This window comes from Centroberyx gerrardi, chromosome 9 (genome assembly GCF_048128805.1).
Source record: "Centroberyx gerrardi isolate f3 chromosome 9, fCenGer3.hap1.cur.20231027, whole genome shotgun sequence".
In the NCBI taxonomy this organism is placed as follows: domain Eukaryota; kingdom Metazoa; phylum Chordata; class Actinopteri; order Beryciformes; family Berycidae; genus Centroberyx; species Centroberyx gerrardi.
In genome coordinates this window covers 20,571,179-20,593,307 of record NC_136005.1, presented here as the reverse complement: position 1 = coordinate 20,593,307, position 22,129 = coordinate 20,571,179, and the positions used below count along the sequence as shown (strand labels likewise).

At 42.9% G+C, this 22,129-nt stretch overlaps 1 protein-coding gene across 1 annotated transcript; it reads right to left on the bottom strand.

Annotated features, from left to right (window-relative positions):
* Window positions 1-2,551: 2,551 nt before the first annotated feature.
* Window positions 2,552-21,597, bottom strand: ghrhrb (growth hormone releasing hormone receptor b). Its single transcript, XM_071918414.1, has 13 exons — window positions 21,492-21,597; window positions 18,178-18,280; window positions 12,108-12,215; window positions 8,908-9,008; window positions 7,937-8,034; window positions 7,127-7,259; window positions 5,928-6,081; window positions 5,655-5,715; window positions 4,748-4,817; window positions 3,825-3,916; window positions 3,421-3,550; window positions 3,085-3,126; window positions 2,552-2,837 (listed from the first exon to the last, which is right to left on the bottom strand). The coding sequence occupies exons 1-13, from the start codon at window positions 21,573-21,575 to the stop codon at window positions 2,631-2,633; spliced, it is 1,383 nt and encodes a 460-aa protein (XP_071774515.1). The 5' UTR covers window positions 21,576-21,597; the 3' UTR covers window positions 2,552-2,630.
* Window positions 21,598-22,129: the final 532 nt, after the last annotated feature.

The window sequence follows — 22,129 nt, the reverse complement described above, 5'->3', positions numbered from 1 at the left end:
GGGGTTCGTTGACATGAGGAAAAGTAAAGTGCCATAAAACTGCTGAACATTCTTCTTTTTTTTTTACTCTGCTATTACTGAATAGCATGAGAGGAAATATTTTGAATGGGATTCAAGCTTTTGTAGCTTTTTGATGGCGGTAATCTTTATTAAATTGCTTCATATAGTACTGATTGCCTGTTTGAATCAGTTACCAAGTCATTTGTGGGGATTGGGGAAATAAAAGGGGCTCACCAGTCTGTGTACTGATGGCTGAATGTAAATGTAACTTTTGTACAGGAAAGCACTTAGTCTACTCTGCAAAGCTCATCTGTGACCACAGCCTGCCTCTATCAGGTCATAAGCTCATCTTTTTCATTTGATCTCTTTGACTGCACAGTATACGATTTTATCTTTGTGTTTTGGTGTACATATTAGAAGGGTTTTTGTACATTATGGAATTATCAACATTAAATGTTTTTAACTTGTTGGCTCAATGTTATTGTGTTTTTGTTAGTATCATACATATTCAAATGTCCTGTAGTATTGGGTACAGTTAATCTTCTTCCCCATCCCAAAGAAAACACCAGACCAGAAACTTCTATTCATGTAGTATACCGGAACCTGCAAGGGAAAAGTTCACTTCACTGCTCACTTTTGCAAGGAAGAGAAAGAAAAAAGACTTCATTGTTCATGCTGGCACTGTAAATGCATGTAATCAAAAAAAAAAAAAAAAAAAAAAAACAAGTTCCAGACACAACACAAAGAGCTCTCCATCAGAAAGATCAAATCAAAATTGCTCAATCAATATCATCCCCCACTTGCTGGCCGAACAAAGTTACAGTCGATAAAAGCTTTGTTCATTTCAGCACAATGTTCTTGTCAAAATGTGAATCCAATGCAATACAGAAGCACATCCATTATGCTGCTCAAAATATAGACTCAAGTATGCGGCATAGTATCACAATCTTAAATATATGATTTTGTTACAAGATTACATCGATATTTAAATTAAACCTAGGTTCAATTCAGCTGAACTGAAGAGAAACAGTGGGTTATGTGGTAAAGGCACTCTAGTGGTCAGTGACTGAGTAATCTTCTTTTCCCTTCCATCTAATATACCTGCACATTGCCTACCAAGTCAAAGCATAGAGAGACATATTAAATCAAAGCATAGATATGTACAGTAGACACTGTAAGCCAGTAGCTTGAAAACAGCTCATCTATGCGGTCCCAAAGTGATTCTTCAGAGGAAATAGGTTGTGGATTAGTATTAGCCTAGAAATCAATAACTGGGTATCACTAAACCATTCATAACAACAACAAAAGAAAATGTACAATTCTCTCTGCATTTGCAATTTTACAGCATATGAGAATACAATTTAAATTATCTACTTTGAACATATAAATAAAAGCGTTATCTTATTTAAAGTAGGTCGTTGATTGCCTTTTGATGCTTTTTGAATGTTTTTTACAGTAGTGTGGTCATTTACTCCGGTAGCAGTGTATAAATCTGGTGTAGGAAATGTAATACTCTCATAAAATACATGTAACCTCTAGTTCAGGTCTATTTTACATTATCACACAAAGACATAAAAACAACAATCTGTGGAATAAATAGCTTTTACAGTCGAGTGCTCCAGATGTGCGCTAATGCACTGTGCAACATGTTGCATGCAGAGCCATTGATAGAGTTCGGCCAGGTTGTAAAATGGGCATCTTCCCTTGAACTAAGAAAGTGTCCAATCTGAAAGAATGCCCTCCGTAACATGACTATAGTGGAATGCCCGACATTCAAGAGACCGGGTGGCGCTGAATCACCAGTAACAGCAGTGATGGAGCAGCATTGTTGTGGAAGTACCATGGCTAGCACTGCTGGCAATGTCCAAACATTTTAATGAACGGCACTAGTTGCATGTAACTGCAATCCATAAGGTTAAAGTTGTTGTGGAAAAATGACATCTATGCTGCCCTACAAAACCAAGGAGCAGTAACTGCATGATTAGTGGCAGAAGAAAATGACTTCAAAGATTATCTCCTGTCTCAACACAAGTATTGTTGGTACAGAAATGAACAGTAAGTCATTTCGTAACATTTATGGGTATGATTTCTGTTCAGATGAACTCTAAACACTAGTCATGACCTTTGACATTTAAAACACACAAAATGTAGTTACTGCAGCTCTCCTTTTTTGGGCAGTATGGGTCAAACAAAAGCTCAGTTAGTTTGCTCTTGCGCTGAAAAATGGAAAACCTATTGAAACCATTAAGGTCACGAATAATGTTTTCTGACAAATGGGAATAAAAGATGTGACCTCTCTTTCTGTCCGTGCTACTAAAGCAGCCTTTATCACTTCAGCAGCAACCCATACACAGAATAATCAATGCCATGGGGGAGAGTTTTCATGGAAATGATGTGTGATGATGAGGATTGATAAAATGTATACTGTACTGGGTAACACTGTAGTAAATTTGGCAGATCTTGTAGGATTCTGCAGAAATATTGTACCACCTGCAGTAAAAGATATCTCAGACATTCAAGGGTCTATGGTTTGGTCACTTGCTCAGAAGGTCATCAAAATAGCAAGCAGAAGTGTTGTAATGATAACCAGAAGGACAAGAAAAAAGGATTTGTTGGCTGTTGGCTGTTTCTCAGACAGATGAGACAGTACTGGGTGTGACGGTGTGTGTGAGCATGTGTGTTTCCGAGCCCGGCTGCTCTTTGGGGCTGGACTTGTCCAGGACGGATATCTGAGTGACAGTGCTGCTCTCAATGAACAAAGTACGCCGCCTTTTGCTGTAGCTCAGATAGCTCTGGGTCTGCCACTTCCAAAACCTCTTCTTCAGTTCTGTCTGCACCTGAACACACACGCACACACACCCCCACACACACACACACGCACACACACCGACGATGATTAAAACACAAAACACAAACACACACGTTTCCCTTCTTCCTCGTCTTCACTCTAAGATTAATAGTTACTAGAGTTCAAGTATATTACACAGTAATAATGAAGTAGCATGAACTTTGCACTCCATAGCTAATTTTAACTGCGTCTTCATAATGACAGCATGATGACATGCGGAAGGATGCTTTGCTTACCTCTCCATTCAGGAAACAGTAGAGCAGGGCCACAACAAATCCCTAGGGAACAGAAACATATTATCCAAAACTGTGGTGTGCATCCTGAGCATGCTTATATAAAGGGAACTGGCACTTTATATTTTCATGGCAGCTCTATTTTAATTACACTTGTTTTACACTTCTGTTTTTTTTTTACTTCTTTTATTCCATTTGTCTCCGTGTTGTATGTTACAGTATGTGATTGTTATCTTTGTACATTACACTCCCCAAAATTCCAACTCTACATATCTCCATTCATACAAATGGCTAATAAAGTTGAACTTGACTCCATCACACACCTCACATCACACATACCTGGAAGGATCCCAGGCCAAGCTCTATGAAGATGCGAGCCTCTGCTCCTGTGTTTTCTGGCAGGAAGGCAAACACCATATAGTGCATCCCAAACAGAGGGATAAGGAACAGAGTGGATTTGGCCAGTCTCCTGCACACACACCATAGAAAAGAAACACAATGACTGTGTGTGTGTGTGTGTGTGTGTGTGTGTGTGTGTGTGTGTGTGCAACCAGCCAATGGCCTGTGATCTGAAGCTCACTCATTCACTCACTGGGCAAAAGGCTAGAGAATTCCCCCAGATGGAAACAAAGCCATCTCTTCTCACTATTTTTACACTCTATTCTTGTGCATTGAATTATAATTCATTACATATATGTGTGTGTGTGTGTGTGTGTGTGTGTGTGTGTGTGTGTGTGTCTTACATGAAGTGGCTGGTGTCATTGCCGCCGACACCAGGAGACTTCAGCTTCTGGACCAGAATGCGGATCACATTGATAAAGATGATGAAGTTCACCTATATGTCACAAATGGAGAGGCATCAAGCGAACTGTGAGCAAGGCACCATGGTATTTGTACAGATGTAGCCAAGATTTATTTATTTATTTATTCTAATTGGATGTTGCACTGCTGCTGCATTGATGCATCATACCTGTGAAGATTTGTTTTAGAATATTCAAATTATTCTCCTGAAGGTGCAAAAAATGTTCTGGCTTTTGAGATACATAAGGTTTGATTTACATCATTCAAAAAGAACACAGAATAACTGCCTAACCCCGCATTCACACTGTGGGCGACTTTGTTGATGTTCGGTTCTGACAGACTGCGGGAGGTGCAAGGCTTGTGGTCTTGTGCAGCTAGAAAGTTTTGAACAGTCAAATCATGTATTTTTCACGGCTTTGACATTGTCTTTCATGATGTTACATTGTTTTAATGAGTTAACGCAAGCACTAATTCATTAGCATTAATCAAAAATAAACAATTTAAAAAAAACCTCAATAACATGACTTCAAAACTTACCATCGACCGCAACAGTGGATGCATCCATTCTCTAAGTTTTTGTTTTTGAGTCGATCATTCCTCTAGTCTTTCAAAATAAGTTGTAGGGAATTGGGAAGCTTTGAATAGATGTAATCAACTTAGCGTCCATTCTGCACTTGCCAGGCAGAGCTATTGTTCGTGGAACAAAATCACATCGGTAGGAAATTCTGATTGGCTGTTGATGGCCAAGTTCAGCTGTGGCAAACTTTTCTCGGCCAACAAGCTTGATGACCATCCACACATCAGCCGAGTTCCCTGTTCGCTCAGCTCTATAGGTACCACTATAATGGTTCTCTAGGCTACTCACCAGTAGTGATGCAGTTATTGGCCCTTTAATGATCCACCAGATGAAGGCCACATCTGTGTCATCCCAGCAGCTGAGACAGACAAGAGACAATAATAAGACAAACAAGAGGAGGACTGCAACATTGTACATCCCCGACAAAGACTAAGGCTTTGTAACATACGACTGTTCACTGTCCACAGCCAGTACAGTGTGCTAAATATTATCATGCAAATCCTTGTAAGCTGCTCCTTTCTAAGTCAAAGACATGGATTATCTTTTTTCCCCCGGCCCTTTTGAGGACTCTGGTTTTTGTTTCATGGCTGTATCTTGAACAGTTGTGAAGATAATTGCTGGACGAGCACACACAGACAACAAAGACACACATAGACACATGCGCGCGCATACACACACATACACACAGAAGCATGGAAACAGAAATTACACAGATCCAATGAACACAATAGATCTTCTCATGCATTGTGTCTAGTTACAACCATAAAACAAGAGGCACTTGAGCTGCCTAATGTCCCACCATAATCAGCCTGATAAACTAAACATACGGTAAGCAGTTATGATAATGAGGTCATTAATTAAGCTAATTAATGCATCAATTGGCAAAATTTTCTACTGTATGTATGTCAACGTACTTGTCTTCACATAACAAATGGGCGGCATTAATATGAACTCCATATCTTAATGTATTAAGGAGTTAGAGGAGTTTCAAGAAAATCAGTTTTTCCTCATTGCAAATTTATTCAGCAAGGTGCTTCAAAATCTAATCAGATCATCTGGGAACCTGTGGTGTAAGTATGAAGTTTCTATCAGGGACATAATGAAACTGGACCTCACTGGGAGGTAAGGTGAGTACATTTATTTGTCTATCTTCAAAGTTTCTTATAAGGAATGCAGCAGTTTCATTAATCCTCACCCCTTGTTATCGTAGAAGTTTCGAGTCAGGACCCACGCCATTATGATTGTAGTTGGGAGACCTGGGAGGCACAAACAGAGTGACATGGCCATTAGCTAAGAGACAAAGAAGAGGTCTAGACAGAGAGAGAGAGAGAGAGAGAGAGAGAGAGAGAGAGAGAGAGAGAGAGAGAGAGAGAGAACAGGGAGATCCTGAACTGAAACAGAAACAGACAAGAAAAAGAGGAAGAGCGGTTCAGGAAGCCCTGGTTTCCTGAATAGCGGGGTCACCCACCCCAGCCGATGAGTATGTACCACCAGAAGTATTTCTTCTGGGAGACGAAGGTGAGAGCCAGCAGGGTCTGCAGGTACATGCCCTCCACCAGCAGCCAGAAGTAGTTGGCCAGGATGCTGAACTGGAAGAACGCCACTGCTGATTTGCAGGATGTCTGCAGGACAAAACAACAATAGCCGCGACGGTCAGATTAGTCTGCGGATCTCATTTAGCCCGAGCGCTCGTAATGGTAATGACCTTTCCCATCAATTTGTGAGTCATGGAGAGTTCTGTAACGATGATACGTTCGGAGGCACAGATGATAATAGCGGACGCCTGATATTAATTTGTCACCTTTCATATGAAGGGCTTAAATTCTCTGCTTGGTGAGATACTGATTGAGTGTGTGCGTGTGTGTGTGCGTGTCTGTATGAGAATTATAATTACACACACACAATCAAGGTCGAAGCCACTGCGTCTGTGTGAGGCCAGGGTGGCCGTTCTAAAGCTCTCACAGAAAAGGCTTCGCGACCACCGGAGAAGCCCTTTCACTCTCTCATTAACCCTATCCCCCCGACACACACACACACACACACACACACACACACACACACACACACACACACACACACCCCACCAATCCATCCGAAGTCTGTTGCCTTCTTCTTACTTTATGTTTCCCTCTCTTATCCCTCTATCTGGCCTCAACGAGCAGGATTTACTCTCGAAAGAGGTTTGTGGCTCTGACAGAACGCAAGAGATCTCTCTCTCTCTCTCTCTCTCTCTCTCTCTCTCTGTCTGACTGTATGGCCCTTTTCACCTTCTGTCTCACATCCTCCCTAATGAGTCACAGTGATGTGCTGATGCTCGTCCACTCGCAGCCTCACAACAGGGACACTTGGCTTCACTCCGAGCAGCCCTATCAGTGGAAAAATATAGGAGGAGAGACACTCATCATTAATGCTCTCGCAGGCTCGGCTCATTCACTTTCAGCGCTTCAATCAGACTTTCTGCTCTCGACATTAATAAGCCCTTCTGAGCTGCTGAGATTCGTGTCCGAAAAAATGCACTGCAGGTAATCTCTCCCCTGACTGCCTGTGTGTAACTTAGCTCTCAGTTTCAAAGTGTACGGTTTGCACATATAGCAGCTAGACATGAGTTATATATATAAATCTGTCATGGTAAGTAGGCCTAATGGAGCTGCACGTTCTCACACTCACAGTAGACATGAAGCAGTGGTCCAGGTTCTCGTCAGAGAAGAGCACCCCATCTTTAATGAAGACGGCGCTGGCTCTCAAGATGAAGGAGGAGAACAGGTTGATGTGGATGTAGTTCCTGGTGCAGTGGAACTTCCTGTAGGGCAGAGAAACACTTCCTGCCTGAGTGATGTCATTTCCTGAAAGGAGAGTACCGTGTCTTATGGTGCATTCCATTGGAAGTCAGAAGTCAATAGTTCCAAGTTGGAATTACTGACTTCCGATCTAATTGCGTTCCAGTGAGTCTTCTCGGGAAAACATGGACGCAACAGCCTTTGCCCATTAATGTTAACGGTAGCTATCTGACAGCTCTAGTAACGTTAGCAGGCTAGTTCATACAGCAAAGACTTCTAACGAAGCACAAGTCACTGAATTATGTTTCAAATTGAAACTACAAAGTTGTTACAACACGTTTTCCTAACACAAAAACTACATATCAAGTAAAATCAAGTTTTATTAAGTACAAATTGATGCTGTGACGTCAGCTTTGTTTATGTCGGAGAACTCGGGCGGAATGAATCTTGCCCGAATTTCTGACTGGGAATTCCGACTTGAATGACCGTTCTGTTGCACTTTTCCGTGTTGGAAGTCGTTTTTCTACGGTTCTGAGTGTAATGGAATGCACCATGAAACCCATTTGAGATATTTGTGAATATTTTCCAAAGACCTCTTTTTTATATTCTAGTAGTTAGAAATGATGGTGGTGGGATCAGTTCTGGAGAATTGACCTTCTTATAGACAGGTTCTTTGTGTAAGTAAAAAAAACAGTGTTACCTGAACACAGTGAAGACAAAAATGGCAGATATGAGAGAGATGAGGGAGGTGGCGTAGCCAGCGGTGTACACCTGTTTGAAGTTGGAGAAGTATGTCGTCTGAAATGAAAAAAAAAAGAAAGAAAGAAGGGCTTTAAACCACTTTTAGGCTCTAATAACAAGAACTAACACTTACCTCACTGCATGCTCACACTCTTCACCTCACCCTATCAATTAAATGTTAATTAAAATCAAAGGAAATGGTGCACAAGTTGGATATTGGCAGTCAGGAGCTGCTGTTTTATTTCTGTCTGGTGGGAGACAAAGTGGTTAATTAGCACACTCACGGCTGTATTTGTGCTGGTGCTAATGCAGTTACTTGTGAAAAAGTGCCAATCCTGCACAAGCATTTTGTGCATGGAAATGGGGTCGACACTTGGCAGAAGACTTTTAGCGTGTTTGAGAGAGAACAACAACAATGCATGCAAGCACACATACACACATACTGTAGACACACACGCACAAAGTAATGGCATAATAAAATAGCAGGAGAGGTGTTGTGCAAGGCAGGACAAAGGGACATTCTTTCTGCCTCTCTGTGTATCGGTCATATTCTTCTTTTCGCTCCTTTCTCTCTAACTCATATTGACTAAATGAGCGTACTCCTGTCTGCTCTCACACAAGCCAGCCCAGTGGTGCGACTGGCCTGCAGCAGTGAAACAGGCTTTGTCTGATGGGTCCTCAAATATCCGCCTGGAGTGATGCTGGGACTGATAGGAATATGGTTTGGCAGCTTCGACCTGTTAACAACAACAACAGCCGCTCACTGGTCCAGTGACATTTGCAAGGGCAGCCAGACAGAGAGAACGTCCGAACGAGGAAGGAGCAAAAACAAGTGAAATACAGTGAATGGACTGACAGACAGTGTATGGTCAGCTGCATGGTGGCACATAGAAATGATAAATTAAATACAAACAAATAAAATACGTCTACCTCCGGTTCTGTCTCCGTGTCCTCGGCGAACTCGCAGGCCTCCTCATAGGTGGGGTAGAGCTCTGACCAGCCGCGCTCAGTACAGTTCCTGTAGATGTAACCTAGGAAACACATCAACCTCTCAGTGGGAGGAATAGAAGTCCCCAACAACAAGTATCCCAGGAGATCCCAGGATCTATATGAGGATACAAGTGCAAAAATACAACTGGGAGGCATATGCGGAAATAAAATCTGAACCAAAAAAACTTAAAGGCGGGGTAGTGGCAGACCAAATAAGTGACTGAGGAAGGAACACAGGAAGATAACAGACAAGTATCTGAAATATATGGGGGAGGTTTGCGTACTGAGATAGGGCAACAATGGAGGGACTTCAGCCAGTTGGCAAGGAAATGAAAACGGAAAGACAAAGATGAAACTGCATGCTTTCAATGTCCCTTCTCTTCACTGGAGGGAGGATAGATACAGTATAAAAAGGCAAAGGAAGATGGAGGTCAATGATGGTCAGTGTGGCAGAGTATTTGATTAATTAACCAATTAAAAAAAGAAAGAGAAAGATAGAAGAAAAAAATATATATATACTGTATATTCCTCTTCCTATTTTAGATAGGATTTATTCAATGGTACAAGCCCTTCATTGATAGATTTCCACTGTTACAATAATCATCAGACAAAATACAACATTGCAATACTATTGTATTTATTAGCCTCAATTCTGTAAGAGTAGCAGTTTATGGTGAATTTATAAACCAATACTTACATGCTGCAATTTCATATTTCACATCTTATCAACAAGAGGCAGTATGACGCGCTCCCACATCATGTGCACATATGGCTCATTACTGTTAAATTTGTTGCCATTCGTTCTGATTCATGAATAAGATGGCTCCACCATGAACAAGCAGTTTCCTGGGGATGGAGTCTATTAGTTTTACTAGGACATTGATGAATAACATTAGTTAAAATCACATACCAATCTCTCTCTCCTTCCCCCCCTCCCCTCCTCTCTCTCTGCAAATACAAGCGTAAACATATACGCATGAACACAGAGACATCCTGATGTTATGATGGATGAGGAGGTAGTGTCTCAGAGGAGAAATAACCCGCTGCTCTCTTCATTAGGATTTAATGGGCCGGACCATAATTCCATCTGCCTGTTAATAAGATGGGTGGTAAGAGATAAGGAACTGCACCTCCCATTATCCTCTGGAGGGCAGATGACTGCATAGCACATGGAAACTCATATCCACATACGCACTCACACACACACACACAAACACACACACACACACAAACATACATGCATAATGATAGCCTTGCCCCCCACCAAGTGATACAAGTGATGTATGTGTGCAAGTACATTTTCACTCTAGCACACACTGTACTTACTGCACCTACTGTATCCCAAACCGTGGCAAAACTATGAGATTTGCTGTGAGAAATCCTTGCTTTGTTCACTTCACTAAAAGTTCTAGGTCAGTCTCAGAATAGTCTGATGACTAGAAGGGCTGTAAATGATGAATACGAATGAGGGGAATGCGGAGACTGCAGCCATGTTCTCCCACCATGGCCTGCAGTAGGATGACGGAGCTCGCTCACCGAGCTCTACGACAGTCATGACGCGGAGAAGGTCACCAGGTTCACTCCGTGTGTGTGTGTGTGTGTGTGTGTGTGTGTGTGTGTGTTTGTGTACAGTGTGTGTATACGCGATAGGGAGGATAAGAAGTTTACAGTGAACTGTAATAATAGAACTCGGCTCCACGGATATGAATATGCCTGTCCATCTCCTCGGCATAGCCAAGGAGAATGTGGGGGTTTGAGTCGTGGGCGGTTTTACTGATATCTAGCCGCCAGAGTTCTTTCCCTGCATTAGCCTCAGTATAATGTGGCATGTAAAGCCTGCAGCCCAGCAGCCATGGCGTCGGTGGGTGAATGGTTGCCTGTGAATGGAGGGCTAAGGCTAAGGCTCCAGGGAGGGCGCTAGTGCTCATACCACCATGCCTAACGAGCAGCGCCAATTCCTTCCTCATGCTCTTGGCTCTCGCAGTGAACTCTTTGATTTTCCAATAATTCATTATTTTCTCTGCCCGTGGCCTTCCATTGGATAGACTGAACCTAGCCGCAGAGCTACGGTGTTTATCTCCGTCTGGTGTCTGTGGGGGAGGGAATCCGGGGGGTCCAGGAACCCACTAAAACTTAGAGTTATGAGGTCATTAACAGCAACCTCCGCCTCCTCCTCTTCCCTCCACACACAAGTAGAAGCTCAACTTTCGCTGAGAAACTCTTCATGTGTTTGTTTTTTTTTTTGTTCTTCTCCACTCTCTGTTGCTCTCTGTTGCACTCTCTATCAATCTTACTGCCATTGAAAATCAGCGAGTGGATCATTCCCACACCCAATATCCCACATACAGTATGTTCAGTGTGTCTGTTTGTGACACCATGGAGATTTTGTCATTCAAGCAGTTTCGAGTAATTCACAAAGACACTCTCCCATACACCCAGACACACACACACACACACACATTTCTACATCCTCAATTGTCAGTCATCCTTTATCTCAAGTCAACCATTTTATGATGCATGAGAGGTTATAAGCGTATTTGTTTCCTTTAGGCAAGCCAGCTGGACGAGACAGGGGCTGGGAGAAGGTGGGGTCGTGTAAACAGTCGGGAGTGCATTGCTTTCTACAGCCAAGTCCATGACAGAGACACAGGGGGAGGAATCCATGAGATCCTCTGTGTAGAATAAGTCTAGCCTCCATAAACCACACTGTGAAATCATAACACTGGTCCCAAGAGATAGCTATATATAACCTGGCTACTTTGCTGTGCTATAAACTAAAAGATAGATGCAGCGGGCTAAAGTGCAGTGTTTGTGCATGCAAAAGCAGAGCATAATCTGCCCATTTTTGATACATACAAAACTTGGGCATTTGAAAAGTCAACTGAGAAATCATAGGCTTAGATCTAGCTTCACAAACCCCATGCTAACAGACAATATTGCCTTAAGCCAGGTTATTGATTGACAAATGGGTCAACATCAATGAGGGAAATACAGTACAGGCACTAAAGGAGGATGAAAAAAATAGGCTGTGCAGCATGATTGTTGGCAAAATTGTTTATCTACATTGAGTCAAAATGTTACAAATGTATCACGCCGACGGCCTGTGAGCCTGAGGTCAAAGGTGAGTTGAAGTGAGTTACCTTGGTTGTTAGCGAACAGCTGGGAGACATTAGCACAGGAGACGCTGACCACCTGTCCCACCTCAGCACGGTACCAGCAGCGAATGTCGTCCCACACCGTTGGACACCCTGGGACAGGAAGACAACATGGTAACACACTGTGTCACTTCACGCAGTCAAAAATAGTAGTTTGACTGATGAGTTCACAGTAAATGTAGAGGGGCCAACTGGTTGAGGAAACAATATCAAATATGGTCAGACACATGTGGTGCATTTGGAGGACAGATGAGCATATACCTTATTGTACAAATGAGAGCCTTATGGTAATAGGAAGGGTGAATCATTATACTGCAATACAACCAGTGATAAAGTGTAAAGATCAGTCAAAACAAAGCATCAGACAATTATTCAACCACATTAATAAATGAGTGAAAACAGTGCAAATTCATGTGAAACATAGCAATACAGTTAACTGGTAAACCTAAGTGTTATATTCCTCCTTTCATCCTCTCTTGGGCTGAAGGGGAGCGAAGTGAATTGGAGGAGAGACTGAAAGGTAATGCAGACATGAAGAGAGATTTTCAAGTTCAGACTCAAGTTCAGTATTGCCTTCATTACCTCTCGTGTGTGTGTGTGTGTGTGTGTGTGTTTCAGTAGCAACCACCCAGCAAACAAGCCCTTTTGGGGCCAATGTGGGGCTACTGTGGGATGAAAATTTGGCCACTTGTGGGCTGCCCACAGTGGGCCCATATCAGCCATATAGCCACGTGTGGGCCCCAACGTTTGGGGCCCAAATGGGCTTTCTGTGGGCTTGCCCAAGTGTGGGCAGCCCACAAAAAACCCATATGGGGCCCATAGGTGGGAAAAGACTGTGGGCCCTGCATGGGCAAAACCACGGTGGGCCCTTGTGGGATTAGAGTGGGTTTGCCCCAGCCCACACTGCCCACAAAAACCCCATAGTGGCCCCGCCGGGGCTTGTTTGCTGGGCAATTGATTAACTGATACATACACGAGTAACACGGGAAGATGTGGACACTGCTCTTATTGAGAGCTCAATGGTGGTGTGTGTATAAAGTTGATAATAATTTTTACATATAACATACACATATTTTGCATACATAAGCATATATGTATTCCCATTACTTTGAACTCAGAAAGACGGACAGTCAACACACACACACACACACACACACACACACGCACACAGACGCACGTTGCATGCATGTACACCATTACATTATGGATACTGACTCATTACATCTAGGCTGAAGGTTATGGAAGAACATCAGTTAAATCAATTTCTCTTCTTTGAGAATAAAGAACAAAGAATATTTGCTCAGTTCTGATGTAATTCTTATTAAGTAGACAAAGAGCCGTGTGCGAAATAACCTCAAAGTCTAGACATTCCAAATATAAATTAACACTGATTCTTTTCTGTCTCCTTCCTCTCCCTCGCTCTTTTTACATCTCTTTCAGCACACTTTTCATTCTATCCACTTGTACGACCTTGAACGTCCTCTTTATGGTACCTGCTAATGTTAAGCAGCAGTTCACACACCTATAAAGCAAAATCATTTGAGCAGTAGAAAGCCAGCCTTCAAATGGAGTCAGATGTAATTTTTATGGGGGTTTCCCCCGGTCTGGGAATGTGAGGGGCGTTTGATTTGGTGATGTCTTCAGCCCTGCTCTCTGCCCACGCTCCGTCTCTGCACCGTGTTATTCCCCCTCGCACGGCTGACAAGCTCTCCCCGCGGCCTCCGTCGCTCCAAATGAAGGGAGGTGTGGGAGAGAGAGCAGTAATGAGAAGCCCATCTCTCTCCGCCGCCACAACGCCCGATACATCAAAGAGAGCTCGACCCGGCGTCAATTAAAACAGCAGCGCGGGCAGACACGCCACTTCTCATTCATAATAAAACACAGCTTTTGGCTAATGCTGGAGGTTCTCCCACCAAAGTTGTGATGCGGCAAACATCTCCCTGGATAAATGTGACTTTTTATTTTCGCCATGTGTCATGCCTATTGTACAATAACACTGAGCTGCAGATGGCATTTTCTTCTGTTGCATCGATTGAATATGGCACGCAATTAGCCTGCTATTTAGAATGTCCTGATGGCTCTCCAGCTAATGAAGAGCTACTCTTGTTTGTATACAGACTGCAGCACCATGAAAGGGCACAGTGTTATTGTTTGAGTCGTAGCGTCTGAAAGGAGCTCCACTGGTGGCCACAGTAAGTACCTTCATTAGGTGCTAATTAAAGCATTGCTCTCTGGCAGTTTGAGAGGATTAATATATTATATTGTATTGGATAATGTATTGGATGAATGATGCGCTCTCACTTTCTCTTTCTTCTCATCTACAGGCTTCATCAGCTAATAACGCCTGGGTCTGAGAGGTTCTCCTTGGTTTTTATCCCATCAACAGACCCAGCATCTTGAACACAAAGCCTTGTTTTTCATGCTCGCGCTCTCGATATTCAGAATTTCAATGCATCCCGTCTCCAGGGTCTCAGTTATCCCGTTAAGATTAAGTGGATTGGGTGTTTCGTGATGTCCTTCAGCAGAATTGTTAGGCCCACCCATGCATGAATGAACATCACATCATGTGCAGAATGCAGGACACACACACTCACATTTGTAAGTGCCTACATGTATTAGGACACACACACACAAACACACACACAGGCATATATAGCCTCAGGTACAGAGCCATACCTTCCTGTTTGGTTTCAGCGGTAAGTCTTTCTTTGTCTTGGTGCTTCACAACAGCATGAAGTTACACAAGCATGCACCCCTTTGACCTTTTTGTGACCTATAATACATATTAAGTACAAGTGACGGGGCAAGGTTTGTCATTTCTGGTGCAGACATGATGTGGTTTGTGAGGAAGTAGAATTAGATTGACCAAAGGTGCTGGGTATACGCCCTGTGTTCTTACCTCCATCCCTCCATCTCTCACTCCTCCTCTGGCTACAGCTCTACCCCTCAGACTTTGGTTTTCAGTGTTTTGATGGCCCCATTTGTCCCCTGTTTTTCATGTACAGATATCCATTGGTTCTGCAGTAACATTGTTAACAATATTGCAGCTGAAAAGGCTCAGCCGGGATATACAATATCCTCCCTTCAATAAACAATGTTATGTGATCTAAGATAGAGAGGGAGAAGCAGCGTTGGAAGGAGAAATGGAAAGAAGGAAGATAGAGGAGAGAGAGAGAGGGGAGGATATGAAAACGGTCAAGTGTTGTGAATTGCTTTATGTCCAAAAAGTCAGGACAGCCCTTATAGTTTAACTGAGTGATATAATCATGGAACCATTACAATTTGTTTTTTGTTGTATTTAGACTAATCTCTCTTCCTATTTTCCTTTCCACCCACAATCCCCCATCTCCCCACCCAGAACTCTATAACCTCCTACTGCCCAATGCCTAAACCAAGGAAAACTAGCTAGTTTCCACTGACCCAACATGTTAAAGTCACACAGATAACCATATAACAAAATAACAAAAAAATTGCATCTGTTGGATAAGTCACTAAACACCTGGCTACTGTCTAGGCTGACAGCGTTGTCCAAGTCCAACCCGCACATCACTCACAATATGCTAACATGCATGCACACACACACAAACACACACACAAATGTAATAATTCTCAATTTCATTTTGTTCTCTGGTATTCAGTCTGTGTAATTGGTTATGATAATGACAATAGTGAGTGACCACGTAGAGACAGAGAGGGCAAGAGAGTCATGGTGTGCAGTGATCCATGGAAATGCCAAGAGTGGAGCGTGAAAGCCATGTTTAAATGGGCAGACACACACACACACACACACACACACACACGCTTCCTCCCTCTCTCTGTCTCTCTCTCACACACACACACATGCACACACAAATTCGTGAGGCTGGCTATTGCTCAATGTGAATCTAATTTCAAGTATCCTTCGAGAATGGACAAGACTTTGTTAACTCTCTTTCTCTATTTGCTCCTTTTTCCTCATTTCCTCTCTCTGATCGTGTTTCCTGTGGTATTGGAGGTGTGAAGGTAATTAATCTGGTGCGGACAAGACATCTGCCCTCTTTCCCTCCGCTGGACATGCGTTAATTACTCGGAGAGAGAGAGAGAAAGGGGTGTGGGAAAGTGAGAGGAAGACAAAGTGTGTGAGTGTGTGTCTACCTGTCACCTTTTCACCCACAGCAGCCACAGTTACCAGGTACAATGCAATACTACATAGCAACACTGACATCACTTTATTTCAACACTGCCACTATCAAGCCCTAGAATTTCCTAAATGCTATCATTCTCTCTAATGACTATTTCATCAACCTTATTGCCCTTTACCACCTCTCCCTATCTTAACCATCTGTTCCTCCCTTTTTTAGTCACATCTGATAAGCCCTTTCACTCCTGATGTATCATGATGAATTAGTCACCTGATTAAAATGATGACATGATGTTCATCTGAGACCCCTTTTGACCTCATACTGAAACCCACAACTTTGTCTTTCACAACCACTTCTATTCTCTATTCTCTATCCTCTAGTCTCTGTTCTCTATTCTTGCTTCTGCTCTCAGCTCTATTTCCCACTGCTCTGTGGTCAGTGAACTGAGGGGAATTTCATCCCCACTGCCCTCAGCCTTCTCCTCAGGACAGTTCTGGTTAAACAGGCTGGAATATTCATGAGGTTTAAGCTCATTAGCAGTAGGTTTACAACCAGGGAATGTGTTTGACATTTTTGTTCGTCTATTCCAGTTCTCCAGAACCTTTTTTCCCCTGGCAGCTTTCTGCAGCTAAGCGTTGAGCAGCCTCCTTTGGATGAGCTATCATGTCGTATGCGTGTGTGTGTGTGTGTGTGTGTGTATGTGTGCGTCCGTGTCTGTCTGTTTGCGTCTGTGTTCGGCGGGCTGAGTGAAGGCAGTTGGGGGACGCAGGAGCAGCTGGGACTCTGTCTCCCTCTGGACGGTCCAGTGTTGTAAAATCCGAGTGGAGAAGCCACGCCTCATCTACCTCAGTCAGCTTTTAGCCTGTGCGTGAGGAGGCTCATACCTGCCGCTTCGAATGATAATTGTCACGTCTTTGCTTTGGACGATCACAGGAAAGGGTGACAAATGATGCAATTAATTCTGAGCGACACCAGCTGCATTGGCAGTCCCACTGGCGAGCAGATGACATTCTACCTTTCATAACAACCTTCTCAGAACAGAGAGACAGAACGAGGCGAGTGGAGCCTACCCGCCTGGAATGACCCCGTCTCATAACTCACAACACTTCAAAACAAAGAGATTTCATATTTCTAGTAATCTACCTGCTTTAAAGCGGCGTCTCAGATGGAAAATGCAGCTTGGTCCTCCTGAAGGACAGGCTGTTCCAGTGGCTGATTTATCTGGGGCATTGAGGGGGTGATAATGAATGAATCTCCACTGGTTCAGCTGGCTCACTGCCTTCCCAAGCAGAAGAGATGAAATGGGAGCAGTCCAGGTTGACTAAGTGCCTCTAATCCAGACATCTACACACCTGATTAGTTCCGCTGATTGTTTTTGGCTGCTTGGCCAAGTGAGGGACAATGATTTTGGCTCCACAATTGTGTTCACTATGCTTTTGATTAGAGAGTGACGATCATCAGCTACAGGAAGGCATCCAGTAGGCCGACTATGGTTGCTTCCTTCAACCAGGGTAGCGAGGTTTAATTTCAGGGTTTTGCACAAATGTGTCTTAATCTATATGTTAAATAGGTATCTGAATTGGAGCTAATGGGTAATCTTGCATACTATAATATATGCACATATATAATGTAAGCATATCTTAAAGCAAAACTGAGGTATAAGTACTGTTACTTTGCTGAAATTTTACCTAAGGGGAAAATTAATTACTGGTGTAAAAAATCTAGTGAGTAAAAGTAATTACTCACTAAAAATGTACTCAGACATTGTTACACACAATCTTTCCCATGTAATTCAAAAAGGATCACAGGAGGGAGAGTTCAAACTAGTTTCTTTTAATTGAATAAAAGGGAATAATCAAAATAAAGTGAATAGATGAAGTAAAGCATGAATCAACACAACACCTAAGGGATGTGTCACACACGCCCACACAGACCTGTCCTGCTGGAGTGGTTGTTGTCCTCCTGTATCTGGATGCAGTCCTCTTGAGCCTTCATGTGCTGCAGTACCAGGGCACAGTCTGGGTGAATGGCTTCTGTCTGAGGAGCAGAGAGAGAGCACAAAGAGTGGGGACGTCAATTAGCAGCAGTACAGTGAGGAGGACGCAAATTGTATCTAGCAGCCAAAGTTACAGTATCCCTTACCTCACTTGTACCCTTACCTCATTCTAAATTACTCAGTTCAAGAAAGAAAGACGTAAGGCCCCCTCCACCCCCTTCCCAGGTCGTCGTGTGGAACCTGATGTGAAAACCCTGAGGATGGCAGCAGTTCTCCTCCAGTGAGGAACCTCTGTGCAGTAATCAGCCCCCTTGACAGATGAGACCTGGGAGCTCGATGACTTTCTCTTAAACTCCTGACATATACTGTCAAGGCTCCTGCGCCTTTCACTCCCTTTCACGCCTCGTGAAGTATGTGAGGAGGAGGAGGACAGATATCGGCGCTGGAAAAAGTGACCTAGGCCAATAATAATTTTGAGTGAAATATGTAAATGTACATATGCCAAAAAATACAGATTTAAACAGCATCTCCATGCTGCAACTACATTAGATTTGTGCAATCCTGTCACAAAATTGATTGCATTTGATTCTGGGTGTCAAGCCTATTATATGCCTTCAAATGAGAAATAAGCCCTGTAATTGGTTTGGAGGAGTCTCACTGATTGCTAGGGCATGTGTTTGGTTGTGAGTGTGTAATACATCATGGCAAGACATCCTGCCTGTCTCACAGATGGTGACACTGCAGGTGAGTGTGACCTTTGACCCCCTCCACTCCACTCACAGTGCTGCTGTGCCCAGGATTAACATGAGACAGGAGAGGTTTGCTCCTATTGGACAGAACAACCTCCCGGCCAATTACAGAGAACAGCTCACCGTGCGCTGCACTGCAGCTGTCAAGTCTGTCTTGGTGTGTGTGTGTGTGTGTGTGTGTGTGTGACTGTATGTGTATCTGTATATGTGTGTCAGCCTATTCAAATATCTTGCTTTTCCTTCATTTTTCATTTCCCCTTCAATGAACCAGTTCCTAGGTGTGGAGAAGCTTGATTTGTTCAAATAAATCAATTAATAAAATAAAGTGCACAGTTTCCCTACGCTCCCTTCCTCAGTCTTATCTCACTGCCTCAAAAGGACGCGCTCAGAAAATACACCTTATAAATCCTGGCTTCTCGCTAAATAACCCTCCCGGTCTTTTACATTCTCTACAGCACAGGGTCATACGCTCAGACGAGACTCTGAAAGGGAGAGGAAAGATGACGGAGGTTTCTCTGTCAGATATCCTGCTCATTTTATCCAGTTCAATTCAATTTATTCAGCATCACAATATAATTAAACTGGGTGGTCCTCACATCCCCCAAAATCATTTGGATGGTTTATACCAACCAACAGATGTTTCTGTGTAGTTGAGACAGAGCAGCAGGCAAATCTGTCAGTTCAGTCTGCCAGTGATACAAGACAGCAGTGAAACAGCCTCCTTCATACAAGCAAGACAGCCTTTATCCGTATCAGCGGCATGGTGTCCGATCCGATATAAACAATGAATGCAACACAGTGAAAAAGAAAAAAATTCGTAATTTCGTAAATCGGTGGTGTGCAGAAAATCTAGTGGAAAAAATATGAATAAGTGGAAAACCTGGCAGCTCCTCATAATGCAGGATGTTTACCCAACAAGAATAATGGAGAGAATTCTGCCAGAAGTGTGAGCGTGTGTGTGTGTGTGCGTGTGTGTGTGTGTGTGTGTGTGTGTATGGGCGTGCATATGTATGTATAGGAGGTGGATGAGTGACATTTGAGCATACACTTTAATTATTTTAACCCTCTAAAGGGCAGAGTGTGAGTAATGACATTTGCTTGACCCTCAATTATCGTTTCTCGCAAGGTGCTTCGCTCTCACTCGTAAATGGCAACAGTTTATGTGGCCGCAATTTGATTTGAATTCAATCGTTGTCTTAACCAGGTCATTATCATAGGGCATTGATAGCCCCGAGCCCACCTTGCTCACTGCATATACATTTTTCATCATTTCAGAGTGATACAAAGTATAGCTAATCACCAGGACTTTGATGTCATTAAAATGTGCATTAAAATGTGTGTGTGTGTGTGTGTGGGGGGGGGGGGGGTCAGAGGGAGAAAAAGGCAACAGTGACAGTGAGAAAGAGCAAGAAAGTGAGTAAAGGCAACTGTGAACGTGCATAATAATTCACTGCTGCCATATTCACTTGAATCCGGCAGGTCAATAAGTGGCATTATAGATGCCCATCCTGCTGTCATCAATATATCAGCAATCTATAATGAGAAGGGAGAACGCGAAAAAAGGACCAGAGACGCACTACAACTAATGCCAGTCAGAAATGGAGCGAAATCCCTGGTGGAAGCAGCTAATAAAGGAAGGGACAACACAACATCATTAGCAGCTTCATGAGGCAGGCCATGGCTCACAGAAGCCAAAGGTCTTAGTACTTCAGCCAAGTGAAGCTTCCGTATTTGATTTAGACACTGAAGAACCCCATGTGGATCTATTTCCACCGCTGCCTGGGAAGAGTAGGAGCCACTGTTAAAGGCATGATGAAATGAAGTCCATAAAGATATAAAGTTCAAATAAGTATAAAATGGAATAAAATAGGCGTCTTCTTCACCCTGAATTTTCTGTGTCATTTTAGTTTCAGATATAAAATAGGTTAGCTGCTGTGCATGATCAAAAAAAAGAAAAAGAAAAAGAAAATATTAATGCTTTCTCTTTAGGCAGCAGAGTCAAGTGAGACAAGTGTCCACAGTGAGGTTGTCCTAATGGAGTCACGGGGGACGCATAGGCAATAGTGGGGTGGAAATGGACCAGTCAGCATTAAAATCACGTGATCCCTTGAGATTTTACACCATTCAATACCAATGCCAAATGAGTCATGATTCAGCTCTGATGACACCTAGGGCAATATCTGCACATTCTGCAAATAGCACACAGGGCAATATCTACTAATATAGGGGTTTTAGGAGGGAGCACCAGCTTGGGCCACCCTCAGTCATTTCCATCTTACATAGCCTACAGTAGACCCTCATAACTTGGCACAAATGCGCAAATCTCTCTCTCTCTCTCTCTCTCTCTCTCTCTCTCTCTCTCTCTCTCTCTCTCTCTCTCTCTCTCTCTTACAGTTCTTTTAAACTATCTATCCACAGTCTCAAGAAAGGTTTTTCTTGTCTACACCTAACAAATCTCATGTGAACGGAGTCAACGTTCAATTGTTCCTGTCTGTTCACTCACCGTTTCCCACACCGCCAACTGCAACAACAGCCAGAAGTGAAATATCGTGGCCATCCATTTCAACCAAGTTGTAGAGATGATCATACTGTTTTGCAATATTATTAGGTTTCAAGGAAAATACGCAAAAAAAATAAAATAAAACAAATTCCAAGAAATTAAATGAATTGTCTCCTTTTTCGAAAGAGGTGATTTCCTTGTTATACAACTCCTCACGCTGGCAAAAATCCATAAAACAAGATGCTTATATTCGCCAATATGAAGTTTGACGGATATGCCTCTCTGTCAGCCGGTGACCAAGCAAGACTTCTACGTTACGCGCGGAGGAGAGCCGGGAGTCGACTGAGCCAAACAAGGTGCGCGCCCCCCGGAAAAAGCAGAGCGCACAGACGTATACAGCAGCAGTATGGAGCACATTACCAAATGGGAGGGATTCATTCATTTTCTCAACTTTTTGAAAGAATCTTTGTCTTCGGACATCATTCATCCACACGTTTATTTATCCAAGTCCTACTATAATATTCCTATAATATTCCTATAATATTCCTATAGGAAGTTGCTCTTTGGTGTTCAGTAGTGTGTTTATACTTATCATATTTGATGGGTTTTTTTTTACTCCTATGGTATCACTACGATATAAG

Coding starts and splice junctions, on each gene's coding strand:
- ghrhrb (XM_071918414.1), bottom strand. CDS start 21,575: ATGATCATCTCTACAACTTGGTTGAAATGGATGGCCACGATATTTCAC. Junction 6,082..7,126: donor ACCACTGCTTCATGTCTACT/GTGAGTGTGAGA, acceptor TTTGTCCTGCAG/ACATCCTGCAAATCAGCAGT. Junction 2,838..3,084: donor ACTGTTTCCTGAATGGAGAG/GTAAGCAAAGCA, acceptor GTGTGTGTTCAG/GTGCAGACAGAACTGAAGAA.